General features: G+C 32.4%; 2 protein-coding genes across 15 annotated transcripts in view; both read left to right on the top strand.

Moving 5' to 3' along the window:
- The window catches only part of LOC143062405 (uncharacterized), a 33,507-nt gene extending 28,179 nt beyond the window's left edge, over positions 1 to 5,328 (top strand). For 4 of the 5 annotated variants that reach the window (XM_076234107.1, XM_076234112.1, XM_076234117.1 and 1 more), the window contains one exon: positions 681 to 5,328. In XM_076234107.1, the coding sequence (XP_076090222.1) occupies positions 681 to 3,036 (2,356 nt within the window). In that variant the 3' untranslated portion in view covers positions 3,037 to 5,328. The remainder of the gene's footprint in view (positions 1 to 680) is intronic. The other variant, XM_076234129.1, reaches the window with a different exon arrangement.
- Positions 5,329 to 11,113: 5,785 nt separating this feature from the next.
- The window catches only part of LOC143062443 (uncharacterized), a 36,786-nt gene continuing 27,742 nt past the window's right edge, over positions 11,114 to 20,157 (top strand). For 7 of the 10 annotated variants that reach the window (XM_076234161.1, XM_076234135.1, XM_076234169.1 and 4 more), the window contains exons 1-3: positions 11,114 to 11,184; positions 15,272 to 16,096; positions 19,422 to 19,460. In XM_076234161.1, coding sequence (XP_076090276.1) covers positions 15,322 to 16,096; positions 19,422 to 19,460 — 814 coding nt within the window. In that variant the 5' untranslated portion in view covers positions 11,114 to 11,184; positions 15,272 to 15,321. Of the gene's footprint in view, positions 11,185 to 11,258; positions 11,389 to 15,271; positions 16,097 to 19,421; positions 19,461 to 20,157 lie in introns of those variants that run through there. The other 3 variants (XM_076234155.1, XM_076234173.1, XM_076234143.1) reach the window with 2 other exon arrangements.

A 20,157-nucleotide genomic window follows, 5' to 3' on the forward strand; every position in this document is an offset into this window, starting at 1 on the left:
TTTGTACTTATTAGTTATTAATTGCTAAGATAATGACCATTATTATGTCAAACTGGAATTGATTTTAGAGGGAGTATATATAGTAGGTTATCTAGTTATCTGCACATTGGTATGATTAAAACATTATGTAGTGACTTAGCAGGGTGATATAAGCTCAGGGAAACACAATGATAAGTTTAACATGGACGTCAACACTTTAAAAAGCAGAGATATAATACAAATAATGATAATGACTACTGTAAATTCAGAAATTATTGCATGCATTTATTATTTTCATTTTGTCATTTAAGACAAAAATATGATTTTAATTTTTAAAATATTGAGAAACATACTGTTTAATTCATATAAAAATTTCAAAGTGTGAGTTAAAGTTATTGCAATTATACCCATTGCATTTATCGCAATATTAAAAACATTGCAATAGTTTCTGAATATACAGTATCAGGGAAGGAAATTCATGTTGCACAGACACATCTATATTATCCTGATTTTACAACGATTAATATAATGTGATTGAGCACTAGAGTGAAGATTAACAAACTTATAAGCCTTGATTTCAGTAAAAAATATGACATTTTTGTTGCTAGGAAAGCTAGAACTAGAAGCTTCTAGTTTTATTCAAGTTGGCTTGTGCTTTTAGTTGAACAGATTCTCAATTGTGTAATTATATGTATTTGTAGATCCAAAGGACCAGAAAAGGCAAAAACAACATCTAAAAACCAACAGAAGGAAGCATCCAGGACAAAAAATATTGAATCTAAAAGATTGACACAAAATTGTGATGAAAAGAGGAATGATAAGACATCAGGGGTTAATGATGTGGAAACAAAGCAAGCAATTGTGGAACAAAAAAGTAAAAATAGCGGAGAAAAACAGGCTGTGAAGGAGAAAAATGAAAAAAATAAGAATAGGAAAGGAAAAAGCGATAGTTTGAAGATAGAGAAGAAAAATAAAGGAACGTTGTGTAAATCACCAGGTGGGGAGTCTCAGTTTCAAAATAGTTTTATGTCGTACATAGGATCAAACAGTTCAGCCAGGCGTGATAAATTATCACAAAAGAAATCGCCATTTAAATGGGAACTAGATGATGAAGAAACTGACAGCAGTAAACATTCCCAAATGAAAACTTACGAAAAAAAGTCTGATCGGTACATTGAATCAAAACCTAGTAAACAGCCGAAGTCTGGTGAATGTAGTGAGTCTAAATCTAGTTCACCCTTGGACAAAAGTACTGAAAATTTAAGCGTGGATAAAAGTACTGAAAATTCAACCGTGGATGAAAGTACTGAACCAAGTAAAAGACCGACCGTGGACAAAAGTGCTGAATCTTACAAAAGTTCAAAGGTGGATAAAAATACTGAATCTAGCAAAAGTTCAACGGTGGCTAAAAGTACCGAATCTAGCAAAAGTTCAACGGTGGCTAAAAGTACCGAACCTAGCAAAAGTTCAAAGGTGGATAAAAATACTGAATCTAGCAAAAGTTCAACGGTGGCTAAAAGTACCGAATCTAGCAAAAGTTCAACGGTGGCTAAAAGTACTGAATCTAGCAAGAGTTTAAAGGTGGATAAAAATACTGAATCTAGCAAAAGTTCAAAGGTGAATAAAAGTACCGAATCTAGCAAAAGTTCAACGGTGGCTAAAAGTACTGAATCTAGCAAAAGTTCAAAGGTGGATAAAAATACTGAATCTAGCAAAAGTTCAAAGGTGAATAAAAGTACCGAATCTAGCAAAAGTTCAACGGTGGCTAAAAGTACTGAATCAAGCAAAAGTTCAACCGTGGCTAAAAGTACTGAATCTAGCAAAAGTTCATATACGAAAAGCAGTGAAAATGTGAAATCTAAAGAAAGCATGGATACCAATGCTGACAGTGATACTCAGATCTCTGATAAGTCAGAATGTGTAAATGTTTGTACCAATGAAAAATCAGAGAAACAAGTTCAACACAAATCAGATTCTCTGTCAAAAAAACAATCTTCTAAATCAAGTCGAAGTAGCAAGTCTTCTAAATCTAAGGGGAACAATAAAAACAACACAAAATCTACTAGGAAGAAATCTGTCAAACCTAAATCAGATAAGGAATGTTTGGATAGCAAGAGTAAGAGAACTTCTCCATCATCTTCAAACAGTTCTAGTAACAAATCATGTGCGGGTAAAGATTCTGTAGAGGGAAAACACACAGATACAGACTTTGAAATACATTTTGAGAAATTTGTATCTACAGCATTAAATACTGACATTGATTTGGAGGAGAGCGAATCTCAGAAAAGTGATAAAGAATCTGTGAAGTTAGATAAAGGGAAAAAATGTGGTGTTAATAAAGGACAGAAACACTTTACTGAACTATCATCAGTTGTCTCTAAAACCGGTGAAAAAAAAATTGTTAAAATGGAAACTAAATCTGTGTCTTCTACTCTTGATCGGGGTGTTGCTTCAACAACCGATTCTGTTAAAAGTAGGCCTGCTTTTCGTGGATTTTCATCAAGTGCTGGACATTTTTTGAAAAATCGTATAGCCAGATACAATTTACCATCACCGCCAAGGAAGAGATATTCTTCAAAGGCGCCCTTTGTTGTTCCTAAGATTACAACAAATAAGAAACTCATTCCTATTTCTGAGTTTAGTGTTGTTGACAGTCAGGAGGCTAAAGATAAAGAAAGTTCTGATTCTAAATCAGACACCAAATCTTCCTCTTCTACTCATCACAAACTTGTTCCTGTTGATGCTCATCGTATAAGACATATGTACCATGGTGGTAAAGTCTGGCAAATTGGACAAGGCTCTGTATCGTCCACACATTTATCAAGTCCCACAAAGCGTCAGCAGTCAAATTGTCAAAAAAACAAGGCATTAAATATTGAAGAAGCAAAAAACACTGAAACGATGAATGTTAATGACGATGGTCAGAAAGAGGTTAAATCATCTGAGCAGGGGGATGAAAAAGACGGTGAAAAACATAATCGATGGAAATCAGAGAAAAGATCGGCACCAACTGATGACAATGTAGAGAGTAAACGAACGAGAAGTTCTCCAACATAACATATTAGGAAGTAGTACATTGGATTTCCACATCTTTTTTTTAAGCAGATAGGAAGATGTTTGAGCAACTTTATCATAAATGTATTAAAAAATTGTGTGCCATTTTATGTTTCTTAGAATGAGTATTATTTAATTCCTTGTCCATTTTGTCATATATCATATATATTGTACCAAGGGAGACACATTATTAGAAATGGGTTACCTACTCAGAGAAGCAATTTTATTTTTATCACTTGTGCATTGTGTTTCTAAAAGTAGTAGTTTGTCACTAAGCTGGAAATTTTGGTTAATTGGGTATCATGCAAAGTAACAGCCTTTAATCATAGAGGACTATTTAATCAAGTTAGGAAATTTTTAGGAAGTTTTTCATAAGCGTGTTCTAAATGTTAACAAGTCTATTTTCAGTTTATGGGTTTAATGAAGTTTTTCATAAGTGACGTCACATGTGTTCAAAATGTTAACAAGTCTAGTTTTTGTTTATGTGGTTATTATGTTTAGAAAAATAACTTTATAGCAAAAACTAAAACATCAGATTTTTAAAGATTTATTTATGCTTTGCTGCTTAGTTTTTGTGTCTAAAGTGAAATAAAACATTCATAAATGATTCCTCGCTTGAGCTTAAACATGCCCTTTTTTGTTTCAATTCATCAAAATATGTACAATACAATTACAAATGTACTTCAATTTACATTAATCATTTTACATACAACTATTTTTTTGTGTTTTGTAGTGTACATATTTTTACAACCCATTATACAGGTGATTCTTTTATACTTGCTTTGTGTCTCTGTATTTTATTTTTATAACAGAAATTTTGGTGTAAACTTCACTTGTCTTTTGAAGCAACATAATAACCATAATCTATCTTAAAAATAATTATATTTTTTTTTTATATTCAGATATTTTCTTTAATAGACAACAGTAAGATGTCATTTTAAAATTTATTTGGTTAATTTTTAAACTGATTTTTTTTGGAAAGCATAAATCTATTCTTAAGTTTTCATATAAACTGTATATTTGTATGTGGGAAATAATTGGTCTCTTCATGTTCTACTGATGGCGGGAAAAGAATTTTTTAATTAAATGAAATATCGACAACATCAAAAATATTACCATTTGTAGATTAGAATTTTTTTTTTTTAAATCTTGTACTACATTTTGTGGTGATTTTTATAAGGCATTGTTAACTGCTTATACAAAGCAGAATTTCATAATTTGCTTTGCCTCCTATGCATAAGTTAGAGCAGTGTAAAAGCAAAACAATTGTAGCATCTAACTGAAAATAATGGTACATAAACATAATAAAAGAAAAACCAATCAGCAAATCATTTTATAAAGTTTTCAGGAATTTTGAATAGGGAAAAGTTTTATGTAAATAAACATTTAATTGATAAATTATTTATGTACAGTAATGCCACTTTGTTTTATTGACTGTTCCATATTATACATTGTAAGTACTCATATATTCATTGAGATTGAGTGTGTTTTATAGTTAATGATTCGTGATAGATAAACATGAGATGATACAGGCCAGAGATAGCCAATAAATTAATTGGTCCTCTATTGGAAAGCTGTGAAATTGTGTGATAGAATAATACTGAACTTAAACTAGTGTAGTTTTAAAAATTGTTGAAATAAATGATTTTGCATAATCATTTAATGTCATGCCTTTTATTTACTATGTCTTTGATGGTTGATTATGAATATTCCCCCAAATAAACTCTTTTTAAATAGTTTGTTCCTAGAGCCACAAATTTTATAATTAACAAGATTTGATATCTGCAAAGACTGTGTCTACAGCAACTTTATTCTCATGAGATATCATAACCATAAACTAAATATTGCTATTTTTCAATTAATATAAATTTCCAAAGAATTGTTTTCCTTCTCTTTCAGCATCTGACCATAAGAATACTTACCTCTTAAAACAATTTTTCTGAAAGTGTAACATGAAGTATTTCAACATATTAAATCAATGATAGGGTTAATATTTTTTTCACAATATTTTTTTTTTTATAGGAGGGGAGTTAAGAAGTTATCTGTATATTCTTTTGATAATTGTATGTTTTTTGGGAGGTATTTTTATAGGTAAGATATGTGATGCTGGTTTCCTGTTTCCATGATCATGCATGAATATTTATCTTGATAAAATAATTGTTACAATATTAGACTTGTATATATCAAATGTAAAGATTGTTGTTTCTTGTTGGTACGGATGAGTTGATGCATCTCATTTTAAAGTCATTTGCATTGGTTTATTCATCATGCAAACTAAATAAATTTAATAACTAACTTATTTGTTTTTTTGAATTCCATGCAACTGATGTCTCTTACAACCAACAGTCACTGTACAATCATCAGTAGAGATCTGTGTTGACACTATTATCCAGTGACCACCAAACTTCAACAATGAGCAATGTTATGTTCTGCTAGGGAAAAAGTCCATAGAAATAAATCTTGATATCATGACTAACAGGCTTGAACTGCATTAAAGGACCATTGGTGGCCTTCAACTGTTATCTGCTCTTTTGTAGGGCTATTGTCTCTCTGACACATTCCCCATTTCCATTCTCAATTTTATTGTTTATAAATGTTAACAAACAGATTATCAAAATAAGGATTGTATTTTCCACTGGCATAGATCTGACTCCTCATCAGGTTTTAGTCTTGTATAGGAGACTTTGGAATTACTATCTGGCAGCAGAGTAAACTATTTGTATAAAACTTCATATTTAAGATGTAAGAAGATGCCTTGTATGCAAATACCTTATGATGGGAAGTTTCAGTCTCTCATGTGTCCTTTTTCATTGGCCTTATTTCAATGGTTCAGCGACTGCCTTACAAGAAATCGTAGTTATTTGTCATGTGAATTTCTCACTAATTATGAGTAATAGGATAATAATATGGTATTTTAGGTTCCTTGCAAATAATGTAAGAAGTAGGTCAACTTTATTTAGGGTATGGAATAATTGTTAGGTGTATATGTCTGCCTTGCATATATCAACCGTCTTAACCTTATTTTCAAGGTTTGATTGTCAATGTTAGGTTACAGTAGTGATCCCCTCTTCTAAAAGACAGGGCGAAAGATACCAAAGGACCAGTCATACTCAGAATGAAAAATAAAATGACCAGACCAAGGCTAAAAAAGAAAAAGAAAAACAGACAAACAACAGTACACAACACACAACATAGAAAACTAAAGACTAAGTAACACGAACCCCACCAAAAACTGGAGACTGGAGGTGATCTCGGGTGCCCCGGAAGGGTAAGGCTTAGATACCAAAAGCAATAGGTCAACTGAATTTTCGGCTCTCCCTTGACACCATTTGCGAGTATGGTCTTGAGGAAACAATGATAGTCCGGCGGAAGGGGACGATAAATGGCTGACCCGTGTTAAGAGAGAGAAATATCTCTTGCACGTTAAAGACACCCTTGTACATTTCAAAAAAAGAGCAGGCTAATGCCGCTACAAGGCAGCACTTGCACCCACAAAGTGGAAAGGGATTAATATAAGTTGCAAAACTTGTTTCTCAATCCACTATAAATAAATATGTTTAAACTAATAGGTCAACTATATCTAATGAATGAAATGATTGTATGGTGTATACATCTGTCTGGCAGGTATTATCTGACCTTGACCTCATGTTTATAGTTAATTAATAAATGACAAGTTTTCCTGGTTAAGTATGTTTATTAGATTCTACAAGCTATGTAGATCAACTATATTTGGTGAATGGAAAGATTGTGAGGTGAATATGTCTTTCTGGCAGGCATCATCTGATCTTGACTTCATTTCATGGTTCATTGATCAGATTAAGTTTTTAGCTCACCTGGCCCGAAGGGCCAAGTGAGCTTTTCTCACCACTTGGCGTCCGTCGTCCGTCGTCGTCCGTCGTCGTCCGTCGTCGTCGTCGTTAACAATTTACATTTTGAACTTCTTCTAGAGAACCACTGAATGGAATGGAACCAAACATGGCATGAATGTTCCTTATGAGGTGCTGACCAAGTGTTGTTACTTTGTAGCCGATCCATCATCCAAGATGGCCGCCAGCAGGGGACTTAGTTTAACATAGGACCCTATGGGAAATGCATACAAATGACTTCTTTTAGAGAACCACTGAATGGAATGAAACCAAACATGGCATGAATATTCCTTATGAGGTACTGACCAAGTGTTGTTACTTTGTTGCCGATCCATCATCCAAGATGGCTGCTAGCCGGGGACTTAGTTTAACATAGGACCCTATGGGAAATGCATACAAATGACTTCTTTTAGAGAACCACTGAATGGTATAAAACCAAACATAGCATGAATGTTCCTTATGGGGTGCTGACCAAGTGTTGTTACTTTGTAGCCGATCCATCATCCAAGATGGCCGCCAGCAGGGGACTTGGTTTAACATAGGACCCTATGGGAAATGCATACAAATGACTTCTTTTAGAGAACCACTGAATTGAATGAAACCAAACATGGCATGAATGTTCCTTATGAGGTGCTGACCAAGTGTTGTTACTTTGTTGCTGATTCATCATCCAAGATGGCCGCCAGCGGGGGACTTAGTTTAACATAGGACCCTATGGGAAATGCATACAAATGACTTCCTCTAGAGAACCACTGAATGGAATGAAACCAAACATGGCATGAATGTTCCTTATGAGGTGCTGACCAAGTTTTGTTACTTTGTTGCCGATCCATCATCCAAGATGGCCGCCAGCCGGGAACTTAGTTTAACATAGGACCCTATGGGAAATGCATACAAATGACTTCTTTTAGAGAACCACTGAATGGAATAAAACCAAACATAGCATGAATGTTCCTTATGGGGTGCTGACCAAGTGTTGTTACTTTGTAGCCGATCCATCATCCAAGATGGCCGCCAGCGGGGGACTTAGTTTAACATAGGACCCTATGGGAAATGCATACAAATGACTTCTTCTAGAGAACCACTAAATGGAATGAAACATAGCATGAATGTTCCTTATGGAGTGCTGACCAAGTGTTGTTACTTTGTAGCCGATCCATCATCCAAGATGGCCGCCAGCTGGGTACTTAGTTTAACATAGGACCCTATGGGAAATGCATACAAATGACTTCTTCTAGAGAACCACTAAATGGAATGAAACCAAACATAGCATGAATGTTCCTTATGGAGTGCTGACCAAGTGTTGTTACTTTGTAGCCAATCCATCATCCAAGATGGCCGCCAGCGGGGGACTTAGTTTAACATAGGACCCTATGGGAAATGCATACAAATGACTTCTTTTAGAGAACCACTGAATGGAATGAAATCAAACATGGCATGAATGTTCCTAATGTGGTGCTGACCAAGTGTTGTTACTTTGTAGCCGATCCATTATCCAAGATGGACGCCAGCGGGGGACTTAGTTTAACATAGGACCCTAAGGGAAATGCATACAAATGACTTCTTTTTTAGAACAACTGAATGGAATGAAACCAAACATTGCATGAATGTTCCTTATGCCGTGCTGACCATGTGTTGTTTCTTTGTAGCCCATCCATCATCCAAGATGGCCGCCAGCAGGGGACTTAGTTTAACATAGGACCCTATGGGAAATGCATACAAATGACTTCTTTTAGAGAACCACTAAATGGAATGAAATCAAACATGGCATGAATGTTCCTAATGTGGTGCTGACCAAGTGTTGTTACTTTGTAGCCGATCCATTATCCAAGATGGCCGCCAGCAGGGACTTAGTTTAACATAGGACCCTATTGGAAATGCATACAAATGACTTCTTTTAGAGAACCACTGAATGGAATAAAACTAAACATTGCATGAATGTTCCTTATGAGGTGCTGACCAAGTGTTGTTACTTTGTAGCAGATCCATCATTCAAGATGGCCGCCAGCAGGGGACTTAGTTTAACATAGGACCCTATGGGAAATGCATACAAATGACTTCTTTTAGAGAACCACTGAATGGAATAAAACCAAACATGGCATGAATGTTCCTTATGAGGTGCTGACCAAGTGTTGTTACTTTGTAGCCGATCCGCCATCCAAGATGGCCGCCAGTGGGGGACTTTTGAATGAAATTAAACATGTTCCTTTCCTTATCAATGAGGTTGTGTTGTCACTTTTAGCCAAATTTTATATTTTTTCATATGATTTCAAAAACCCAAGTAGAATCAGGTGAGCGATACAGGCTCTTGAGAGCCTCTAGTTTATGTATATTAAGCAATACGTACACTGTATCTGGTACCACACCTTCTTATCCTACAATACAAAACTGAACACTGTAAATACTTTTATAACAATCTAAAGCACTCCTGCACCCAAATGACAACCTACAATACAAAACTGAACACTGTAAATACTTTTATAACAATCTAAAGCACTCCTGCACCCAAATGACAAAATCAATGTGATGTTATTGATTAGTACAATACAATACAAAATACAATACACAATACTCAATACAAATACAATACACAATACAATACAATACAATAAATACAATATAATACAATACAATATACAAATGTAGACAATTATTCTATTTTCTTCAGTGCTAAAGCTATAGACTATTGCAGTTGGATGAATTAAATAAAAAAGAAGCAAAAAATGTTGATGATGGATAGTTGTCCCATTGTCAATCATATCACACCTTCTGATCCTACAATATATAACTGAACACTATGTAAATTATTTTCTAGCACCAGTAATGTAAAGCACTCCTGCACTCAAATGACAGCATCAATGAGATGGATGAACTATCCTTTATTGATTAGCAGAAAATGACAATACAATACAATACAATACAATACAATACAATACAATATACAATACAATACAATACACAATACAATACAATACAATACAACACAACACAATACAAATACAATACAATATAATACAATAACATACAACACAACACAATACAATACAATATAATACAACACAATACAATACAATACACAATACAATACAATACAACACAATACAATACAATATAATACAATACATAATACAATATAATACAACACAATACACAATACAATACAATACAATACAATAAAATACAACACAATACAATACATAATACAATATAATACAATACAATACATAATACAATATAATACAATACAATACACAATACAATACAACACAATACAATACAATACAATACAACACACAATACAACACAATAAAATACACAATACAACACAATACAATACAATACAATATAAAATACAACACAATACAATACAATATAATACAATACAATACAACACAATACAATACAATACACAATACAATACAATACAATACAATAAAATACAATACAACACAATACAATACAATATAATACAATATAATATAATACAATACAATACAACACAACACAATACAATACAATACAATACAACACAATACAATACAACACAATACACAATACAATACAACACAATACCATACAATACAATACCATACAATACAATACAATGCAATACAATACAATACAATACAATACAATACAATACAATACAATACAATGTACAATACAACACAATACAATACAATACAATACAATACAATACAATGTACAATACAACACAATACAATACAATACAATACAATACAATACAATACAATACAATACAATACAATACAATACAATACAATACAATATACAATACACAATATACAATACAATAATTTTTAATCTTCATTGTGAAAGGTATGGACTATTGCTGGTTGTATACCCTTTTTAGCTAGATACTTTTTGATTTTATAGAAAATGTGTTGGTACTGATTAAACTGACATTAAGCCTGATTTTATTGACAATAATATGATGTAAAAATTGTACAGTGACTGTGATATTGGTGGAAGAAATTGTTATTCATATTGTGAACCAGAATAATCAGTAGAGGGTGTGCCTACATTGGCAGAATTTAAATAACAGATTTACTTTAAAGATCTAACAAGAAGAATGTGATTAACTAGCGGACGAACATCATAGTCTCTCAACGACTGGTCTCCAAAAAAAAAATCTGAACATGTTTGATCCTCCTTTTATTTTGGAGCACTCCCACTTAAACCCGTATACTGTGTCATGTCCGTCCCGTCCTGTTTCGAGTTGCCAGGTTACGATGTCAACCAAGATGGCGGCGAAAACGAACAGGTACTTCATTTGAAGATTTAATTCAGTTAATGTCTCTACATAGATAAGAATTACACATTAATCATATTTTGTATCCATAGATTTTATGAAGTATTTCATCGTTTCTTTCTGAGGCATCTTGACAAAATTTATTACATTTATGTCGAGGGAGCTGTGACTCGTGGGAGTGCATGTTCTCAAATTCAATGCATCACAACAAACCGGGTCAGTGATTTTGTTTCTTTTAATGAACAATTTACAAAAAATTATAACCATACAAGAACGAATAACTCAGATTGGCATTTGGTCTAATCAACAAAGGTAAACATTCTGTGTACATAGGAATGTATATGATGCTGTTCAGGTATATGTGCTTAAATTATTTTATTTTCTTATACAGTACTGCAGTATTTTAGAATGAATGTTGAGTCCTAAGCAGAATTTATCCTTAACATAAACTTTTACCAATCATACATGTACACCTGTTGTTCAGTAGTTGGTGTTTGATGATGTACATCAGTGGCGGATCCAGGGGGAGAGTTCTGGGGGTTGGAACCCCCCTTTTTTTGAACGATCAATGCATTTGAATGGGGACATATAGTTGGAACCCCCACCCCCTGCTTTGTCCTGGAATGGGAACCCCCCTTTTTAAAATGGCTGGATCTGCCCCTGTACATGGTACATTTATATTGTTTTTCGATTCTCCTTGTTTAAATAGATTAGACCCTTTGTTTTTCTGTGCTGAATAGTTTAACCAGTTGTTGGCTTCATAGGTTGAACAGGGCACAGTGCCCACCCTTTTCTATTGATGCCCATGCCTTTTTAATGCCGTTTCTTGGGCGCCCGTCCGTTTTAATTGCGAAAAAAATTTGCAATTTCTGCCTTTGAAATACTGGTTAATTCGTAATTCTTCCATAAAGTGGAAGTTCAGATACATTTTGTACCTGTGCAAACTGTCAAATTAAGTGACCCATTTAGTGCATGGCTTCACCTGACAGATTTGGTGTCAAACACATTGTTAATTAGCACCAATTACCTTAACTATAGGTCATAAATAATTTGTGTATTAAGAAAAAAAGAATTTGAGTTACTTATTTTTTTTTATCACCTGTTCACAATATATTCCTTCAATTTATGTTTCTTTTCGTTAAAAGATTTAATAAATACAAAACAAATTGAATGCAAATGCATATATAATAGAACATTATAGTAATTACTTTTACCTGAATTCACTTCAAAAATAAATATTTTGAAAATTGTATTTTTCATCTTTGAGTGGGGATAGGACCTTTATTGGGACTCCGGGATCCAGAGTTTTTAAGCTCGTGATTTCGGTATTTTGGGATCCGGGAATTCTTTTTTCGTATTTCGGATGTCGTGATTTGAATTTATTTAAATTTGGGACCTTGGGATTGTATGTTTTTAAGCCGGGGATTTCGGGATCAGGACACCTCCTACCCCCCACCATAGTTACTTCCATTAATTGATCTATCAAGTGCAATGAAGTAAAAATTTAAATAATTAAGGATTCATCTGGTTAAACTACATGTAGTATGTCAGTAAAAAAACCCAGCATAATATAAGTTGAAAGTAAAAAGGTTTCCTAAATATTGAATTTCAGCTGTTAACATGGTTAAAGAGTGTCTCAGCATCATGACCATAGATTTATGAACATCACCATAAAAAAATTGTGCCAAAAGTATTATTTTGAATTCCTCCCTTTTACGTAACTGAAACTTGATTTTACCATAATGGTTAAGTTATATGCTAATTAATCATAAGACTTAAGTCATTACCCTTTTTCAATGATATTAATTTATGCGTAAAATTGCCCTTTTTTTTAATGACATTTACACGTTAAAAATTGCCCTTTTTCTGACTAGTACCCTGCCCTTTTCAAATCCTCACTATATCACTGTTAATACTAGTCATTTTGGGACCCTTTATTCTTTCTGTTTCGTGGGAGTCAAGGCTCTGTGTTGAAGGCCATACTTTTGACATTTTTAAAACTTCTTTACACTAAATACTTTTAAGTTTTTACACAATATCACTTGGATGGAGAGTTGTTGAATTGGCACTCATACAATAAAGCTCTTCTTATTTATATTGTCAAAATCATATGTTTTCGTATATCACATGAATTCCTACTATGCATGTGGTTTTTCAAAGGAAATTGTGACGTTAAATACATTCTTATTTATGTTAAAAAAGCATAAAAAAAACCATTAGAGGAGGCTATCTTAATAAATGTTCACCTGGACTTATCCCATTTATCAGTAATATTCCCGCTATTATAAGAGGATTTTCTGTTTTTACTGATGGATGGCATGGCTAGCTCAACAAAAGGCAGATGCTTTTTTGACACAGATAATTTTAGTGATAAAAGCAGTACAAACTGATCTTTTTATACATGTATGTTAATTTTGAATAAATGCTTATAGATACATACAGGGATATATGATACTTATCCCCGGCTTAGTATATTTCTAGGATTTTGATTGGTTAACGCACGTCGTTACAAAACCCATAGCCCCTGAGTGTTGCTAACCCATATCCCCGGACGTTGCTACCCATTACATCGGGGAAACTCACACGCGTTTTCCTTAGTTCCATGGTTGTTCCTTATGAAATATCGAATTCTGTAGATTATCCATGATGTCTGTATAATTAGATACTTAATCCACTAACGATTTTATCTTATTATGTCGATTATTTGCACTCATTTTAGTAAACCCATCACTATTCTGCCACATTGTCTATGGATAGGACTACTGACCTAGCTACGCAAATGACCCATGTTGACGTCACACCATCTATGATCATGATGTAACTCTCACAACTTTGAGCACCAAATTCAACCCATTTCACTTTCTCTGTCTTTAGATTAAAAACTTCTTATATTTGTCTACCTGTAGGGTTCTACCAAAGGGTAGAACCCTACACAATGTTAAAAATATGTCAAAATCCTAAATTTCAATAAAAGATATTTGAAAAATGAAAAAAAACGTTACTTTCACGTTCAACTTTGTGGTGGAATTTCTCTAAAAATCGCCAGATTTAGACTAAGACCGGGGATAAATTCATTATCTATGTTCATATATCCGTAGATATGGATATTTTAACACCCTTCAGTGCCCTGTACACCCTTCGGCTCCGCCTCAGGGGGTTAAAATATCCATATCTACGGATATGAACGTACATAATGTAGATAACTTATAATGTACATGTATTGCCAAATTTCAATTCAGATGTTTCAATTACATTTTGTTAAGAATCTACTTTTAGAAGTTTGATACATGAGGCAGCTGACATGATGGTATAGATCACTATATAGATGGGGTTTCTGAAAAGAAAATAAGCTACAATACATGTAAAATAATTGATAAAAAAAAAAATTACTGTAGATAAAACTGAATCAAAATTTATAGAGAATAGAAATTAATGGGCTGCTTAACTACATTGTATACAGAATAGATAAAAATGTCCAAAAAATTTGAAGAATTTAGAAATGAAGACCCTCAACTATACTTCCATACCTATTACAGTATATATATTAATGTATGCTGAATTCAAGAAACCTTTTTATAAAATTCATAATGCTATTCGATTACTTGATACTAAACCAAGGCCCATTTTCACAAGATTATTTCCAAATTTATAGCTTATAAAGTCAAATGCTTGAAAAATGTGGTTACCTACATGACCTATCTTTTATACCTCTACTGACTTATTAGATGTTTGACAACCTGATTATTCAGATATCTTCCGGTACTATATCCCATTTTACTATTGATCTATTGTTAAGTATTTGTCAACATTCAAATTCATTTTATAATGAAAAGAACATTTAACTCTTGTCAGTTTTATACTGTCTGTGTACATAGTAATTTTTTGACTTCTTATCTAATGTTCTGACAATAAAAGTTTATATAAGATCATAAATAAAGGATTACATTGTCAATTTTTAATTTCAGATCATGGAGTTTGTTAGAACTTGTGAATTTAAAACAACCATGCACTTCTGTTGTGTTTAGAATTGATCGCAAATGAATGATTTTTTAATATTATATATAAACTAAAGTAAAAATTAAACCATTTTTGTTGATAGATATGGCTGAGGGATAAGCTTGGCAAGCAAGTAACCTATGGATTACAAGAATGGCAGCAAATGATGTGCTTTACAATGAAAAAGAAATCTATTTCTTTCAACAAGAGGTGAAAAGGAAGATACCAAAACGTTGTCGTAAGGCACCAGAGGAGTTACCAGAAGCTTTACGATTTGCACATCCAAATCCTAAAGTAGCTGCCTACTTAGCTAGCAAGAACAGGGAAGCTTTAAAACACCAGGAACAAGATCCATTTGGCGATGGATTGGGAAAGAAAAGCTTGCTGCCAAATATTAACCAGTCAGTCACAAACATTAAAAATCGATTGGATAGTGCCTTGTCAAATGATGAGGACTCACAAAAATATTTATTCGAAGACACTAAAAGTACATCATATACTATTCTTCAGCAGTTAGCCAAATATTTATATTCTTATGATGATATTGCTGATCATGTTCCAAAAAGTTTGGAATATCAGTTGATGTCAACATGGAAAGAATTAACAAACGATGTAATTTATGTACAGAGGGAATGGCAGACGGTGGAAATTAAAGAACAGTATTTTAATTCACTGCGGGATACTCATAGTGATGACGAAGACGATGATGTCCTTGGCGGTAGAACTTCAGTGTTAGATAAATCTTCAAAACCAAAAGTGAAAAAAATATCAAACCGACCTCTTATACCAGAAATAATTGAAGATGATTCAAAGGGAGATAATAGAATGCCAAAAAGAAGCGATAGTCGAATGTCAACTCAGTCAGTAGCAAGAAGTAAACTAGAAGTACGAGCAGGAGGTAGAGCATCAAGGGATCATAGAGGGTCAAGTAGGTCACATTAATAACACTTTGTCAAGTAGGTCACATTAATAACCCTTTCTTTCAACATTCATTATTCATTTTTTTCATTTTAATTTTTTCGAGACCCAGATAATATTAATATTATAAAGTATCATGTGTAAATCAGTAAGAAATATACTTCCCTGGCATGGCCAACACATTCTAGATTCTGTAATATTCTGTTTTATTTAGATGTTTAATAGACCCATGGATCTCTCAGATGTTCCAAGACATCTCATAAAATTATTATAAATGTGAATTTAAATTCAATCATTACAATGTACTTAACACTAGACCCTATTTTTAAGGGTGCTTTATGCTTGTGCAAAAAAAAGGTCTGACACAAACTCACAATTCATTTATAATTCTTTTACCATTTTGTCAATTTGTTTCATTTAAAGAATGTATCATTCCTTCCAACAATGAATTGTTTGTTCTTAGGTTTACATGAACAATATACAATATACATTTGTACCCATGTTTGCTATAAATTGTCTATTTTAGGGTAAATGAAATGTACCTCATCCTGAATTCTTATTCCATAGATTTACTAACAAATGCATGGATTCTATATATATATAGATATATATCATATTTTTACAGATAGTATTCAAGTGATAAAACTTTTTTTTAAACTTAGGTCCTGTAAACCTATTTGTATTATAGTTTAGCAGATTGATTTGTATATTATTAATTTCTTGTGTAGTTTTTGGACTCTTTTATAAAACTGATATTGACTTTAACAGAGTCAAACAATCTGGTTTCCTGGACACAATTGAAGAGTCATTACAAGCAAACACTTAAAACTGGTACAATATTTTGTGTTGAATTGGTTGTTCCGATAATGTCTTATCGCTATGTAAATCACACACAATCCATACATGTTAAATGAATTTATTTGCCAACCTACTTCAGATATCCTATACTCGTAAGAGTTGTTAAGTATTAAATGGAAAAATCAATAATTAAACCGCAATTGTAAATAGAAAAGTTTTCTAATGCTTTAATGGGTATTCTTTTGTTCCCTTCTCCATGCATTGTGAAAGGATAACACGTTATTAGATATAATTTAAAATGGAAATCAATTAAAAATACAAAATCTTATTCCGTTGGGCATATATTAATTGATAATGGCTAATTTTTTATACGTCCAGTAGTAATTAACAAATGCTTTGATCTGAAAATATAAATGCAATTTAAACTTTTTGGTAAAAGGTAAATGCATTTAAATAGTTAATGGTGTTTTAATCACTTAATGCAGTTAGGAACTTTTAACTTAAACTGATTTAATTTTGAATATGCTATTAGATCATTAAACTTACTATAGTCAATTCCAGAGCAGCTTAACATACTTATTTCTAATACATGTACAATGTACTGTTATGAAAGTGTCTATTCGTATAATGAAGACTATAAGACATATAATCTTTCAATCAGTTTAATTAAGGTCTGCAGGAGCTGGCTTGTCAGTATAATGTAACTGCTAGTAGTCCTTTGTTATTTATGTATCATTGTCATTTTGATTAGTTTCTTTTGTTAGCTATTCTGAGATCAAACTTGGACATTTTTTCAACTGAATTTTACTGTGCATATTGCTGTGTTTCTTTATTCTCTATTGGCTAGAGGTATAGGCGAAGGGTTGAGATCTCACAAAACATGTTTAACCCCTCTGCATTTTTTGTCCATAGTCAGTAGCCTCTGGCCTTTGTTATATTAGTCTTGTGAGGACCTCCTCCAATTAGGGATTTTCTGTCTGTGTTAAACACCCATTCATGGCCTTCGATTGTTGTATGCTCTTTGGTAGCATTACAAACTCGAAATAACTTTTGTTTTTCATGTCTTCTTCCATCTTAAGTATTGATTTGTATGCTTTAATCCAATTTTATACAATTTTTATTTAGAACATTGAGTATCAGAATATCAGAAGTTTTACATTTAATATAATCTGTTAGAAAGTCTGACTAATGCTTTTTTTATAAGGTATTAATTTGATGTTAGGATCAATAGTAAATTCAATTCAAACAATAAATCAATGTTTGGCGTGTCAACAAGTTAGGACGTTAGGACTTGTGACGTTAGGCCTCCCGCCACAAATTTTACACTTCATCAAGAACTGAACAAGTTTGAGACCCTACATATTGAATTGACTGAATGACTAAATAGTTTAATACAATATCTCATTGATCTTGATTTTTAAATTTGATGTAATTAGGAGTAAATGACACGCTATAAAATATATAATACACGCTATAAAATATATAATAGATGGTCTGTTACTTGTTTCTGTAAAACAGTGAACAAAGATTTCATAATTTGTATAGGTTAAATTAACTAATTTGGTTATGTTTCTGTTCAATTATTAAAGCGTTTGTTATTTAAGTTTCATAATAAAACCTTAAATAAGCTGTAAACTTTCAAATTTGATTTCTAAATATATTATGTCAGAAAAAATAGATTAAGACTAAAATCGTTACATCTTTATGTAATATTTTTAGCATATTATAGAATTGTTATGACCACACATATTAAACAGATATGATATTTAATGTAAGATTATTTGGAATTAGTTAATACAACATATACATGTATACCTTATGAGGACTGTAAACACCACTGGTTAGGAAAGTGAATAAACATTTGATATTCAAGAGTCAAATCTTAAGGAAAACACTTTCCCAATTCTATAAACTGTATAATTACCAAAAATACTTCTGTATTATAAAGTTCAGATGTATCATAATACAGGTCTAGAGGTACAAAAAATGTAACATTTAATTAAAGTGAATGAATATTATTTTTGGAAAGGACTCTTACATCTGATGAGTTAAAACTTTTTCAACTGTTTTTTAAAGTTTGTTCTTCTGTTGTACTGTTATACCACTGTCAAAAACTATTCATTTTGGGACCTTTTATAGCTGACTATGGGGTATGGATTTTGCTCATTGTTGAAGGCCATACAGTGACCCATAGTTGTTAATTTCTATATCATTTTGTTTCTTTTTCGAGATTTGTCTCATTGGCAATCATACCACATCTTCTTATTTTTATTTTTAAAAACTTTTGATAATTTGTATTGCAACAGTACAAATCATCCTGTGCCTCTTGTATTAAACTATTTAGTCATTCAGTCAATTCAATATGTAGGGTCTCAAACTTGTTCAGTTGTTGATGAAGTTTAAAATTTGTGGCGGGAGGCCTAACGTCATGAGTCCTAACATCACCATTGCTTTAATGTGATAATGATTATCAATTATTTTAAACCATTAATGAACAATTATGTTGTCAAATAAGATTGTGTTTTTGTTTTCTATAGGAATATCTCCTAATCAGCCGATATATAAACCTAGAAAGGGTAAAAAAAATATTTATAAATCTGCATCATTGCACTGCAGATTGCATGTGTCCTGCACTTAATAGTGAAATTATTAGTTTGTTGTGATTTCAAGTCAAATTTTATAAGCATGGTAACTAGGTTTGCTTTTAGGTCTGGGTACACTTGATATTTTTGTTTTATTAATGCAGTAATTAAAGGTAACATATTTTTTTAGTCAAATAAAATGCAAACAATGTATGAGGGAAACATAAATGCACATTCACAGGTTAAAGTATTATAGTCAAAATTCATTGTGCATTGTATATATTGCATTATAAAAATATAATGCTTTGTGTGTTAAGTACATAAAGTTGCTGGAAGATTTGTAAGGCATTCAGTACTTGTCAGAAAACATAACAGGAAAATATTGCAGATATTTTTTATCTCAGTTTCCTGGTCCATCAAGAAATTTTCGTGCTCCCCTGTTTTTATTTGTTGTTTTTTTTTTGCTGCTCAGCATACTATGTTAAATTATACAGCTATTAAGAGCAAGAGCAAAGACCATTGTTCTTATACTCAGAATGATGGGTCCAAAAAGGATGGCATGTCTTCTTTTAAACTGTAACCAGATGAGCTAGAATGTTAATTTGATTCAGAAATCAGAATATTGCATTATTGGTTGAGTATAAAGCAGAGTCTAGTCTTATAACTTCAACATTTCATTATCTAGAATAAT

Source organism: Mytilus galloprovincialis, chromosome 1 (assembly GCF_965363235.1).
Source record: "Mytilus galloprovincialis chromosome 1, xbMytGall1.hap1.1, whole genome shotgun sequence".
Taxonomy (NCBI): Eukaryota; Metazoa; Mollusca; class Bivalvia; order Mytilida; family Mytilidae; genus Mytilus; species Mytilus galloprovincialis.